Source organism: Sinocyclocheilus grahami, unplaced genomic scaffold (assembly GCF_001515645.1).
Source record: "Sinocyclocheilus grahami isolate Dianchi unplaced genomic scaffold, SAMN03320097.WGS_v1.1 scaffold460.1, whole genome shotgun sequence".
NCBI lineage: Eukaryota > Metazoa > Chordata > Actinopteri > Cypriniformes > Cyprinidae > Sinocyclocheilus > Sinocyclocheilus grahami.
In genome coordinates this window covers 960,674-962,675 of record NW_015505639.1, presented here as the reverse complement: position 1 = coordinate 962,675, position 2,002 = coordinate 960,674, and the positions used below count along the sequence as shown (strand labels likewise).

The following is a 2,002-nucleotide window of genomic DNA, read 5'->3' as shown; positions in this document are numbered from 1 at the left end:
ACACAGACACGCACACACACACACACACACACACATGCACGTGCACGTGCATGCTCGCTGGAGGCCTGCAACTCTTATGAATATTATGTTTGGATGATGCTGTACTCTCATAACAGGCAGGGCATTGCAAAACGAATCTAATATATTTAACATGTAAAATATATACATAATCATTGCATTATCAAATTATGATATTTTCAGCTATTAGAGCAAATCACTTCCCACTGGCATTCATAATGGAACAGCAAATATTGGCTGTGATTTTGTGACTGTAAATGCCAGTGACAAATAAGTGCTATTAAAATTCTTTAAAACTAAAACCATACAACATAACATCTTGATACATGATATAAAATAAAGGTTAACAGAAATAAAGTATAACAAAACTTAAACTTTATTTCAGCTAGTTGCCAAAATGACATTTCTAATTTTCGTTTAGTTTAACTTAAAGTACTAAAGTAACAAACTAAAACTTAATGAAAACTAAAATAAATAAAAATAAATAAATATACATCAATTACATAAAAAAACTAAAATAAATAATAAATAAATAAATAAAATAAAATTGAAATGAAAAGCTAATAAAAACTATAGACATGCTTTTAAAAATCTAATAAAAATGCCAAAAATACACAAAAAATAAATGAAACTGGAAACTATATTTTAAAAAATAAAATAAAAATAAACAAAATATTATTTTTAAGTAAAAATGTCAAATTCAATAAATGTATCTTAATATTTATTTAAAGGGCAAAAAAACATTAGACGACTCTATTATGGTGTGTTGGACACTTTATATGGTAATACTGTAGTTTCTGGACATGTATGATGGTGCTCTTTGAAGTAAATACTGTGGTAAATAATTATAGTATCATAATATACCATGCTGTATCATAGTAAATGTCAAAATACTGTGGGATTACCATCACTGTACCATACAACTTTTTGTGAGTGTAAGTGGCATTTCAGGTCAATAATTTAGTATATTTTGGTTCAGCTGATAAAAAAGGTTTACAAATGAAATAGAATACATTAACTAGTAAATGTAAAACAAAAATGCATAAATGTAAGAAGTGAATAGATGGATAGGTTTTGTATATATTGTTCAGGTGACACATAAAGATCTTACAAAATAGACTTAATATAAATTATTCATAAATGTAAAAAATTTTTTTTTTTTTTTGGTTGAAGCAGCAGAAAAACAGTCAAATTCCTATGTTACCTTGCTCTGATTGATCCAATACAGGTAAAATCCTTTCGGATCCATCTTCATGGTGACCGGTGTGGTTTTCTTGGAGTCCTGTCAAGAGTTTTTAATCATTAAACCACTAAATATCTCTCAACATGATACAAATTACGAATATAAACATCAGAAATGAAGCAGAAACGTAAATCTAACTGGTCAAAGAGGCCTGTTTTCATTAAACACTGACAAGTATTACCCCCAAAAAAATCAGTAACGTCCCATGATAATTATGTATTTTTATAATTATCAGTATCAGGACCAAAAGCACCTGTCGTACAGTCAAATATGAATCCATATTGAATCTCGTGTGTTCATACGAGTCCTAATTCTGATCCCGTCCACTTACTTCTTTCCATTTTGTGAACCTGTCTCCCTTCACCAGGTACTCTTTGACATCAGGCTCCTGAAGCGTGTAGCGGTTTCGATTCATTTTGGACGGATCACCACAGTAATGTGGTCTAAAGCTCCAGTCCTGAACTCATTGTCCCCGGTGAGAATGAAGGAGTTTGGGCTAAAAACTCTGCTAAAATGAGCCGGCAGGACGTCCAGCCTTCAATATGCATTGCAAATGAGCTTCAAGAGCGGCCCGGACCCACCCTGCTCAGGTTTACACCCCCTATCTGTGCTCTAGCATGCCAAAAACCAAACTATAGAGCAGCATAGGACACAAGAATCCAGAACGGAATGTATATATTTAGGCCTGAATTTAAAATGTACGTATATGAATAATTTCATATAAATGTCCATGCATTTGGA

At 31.9% G+C, this 2,002-nt stretch overlaps 1 protein-coding gene across 1 annotated transcript in view; it reads right to left on the bottom strand.

Moving 5' to 3' along the window:
• LOC107552879 (1-phosphatidylinositol 4,5-bisphosphate phosphodiesterase beta-2-like) overlaps nucleotides 1-1,732 on the bottom strand; it is a 41,212-nt gene extending 39,480 nt beyond the window's left edge. The window contains 2 exon segments of the mRNA XM_016234917.1: nucleotides 1,223-1,300; nucleotides 1,593-1,732. Of these exon segments, the coding sequence (XP_016090403.1) occupies nucleotides 1,223-1,300; nucleotides 1,593-1,676 (162 nt within the window). The 5' untranslated portion in view covers nucleotides 1,677-1,732.
• Between the last annotated feature and the right edge of the window lie 270 nt (nucleotides 1,733-2,002).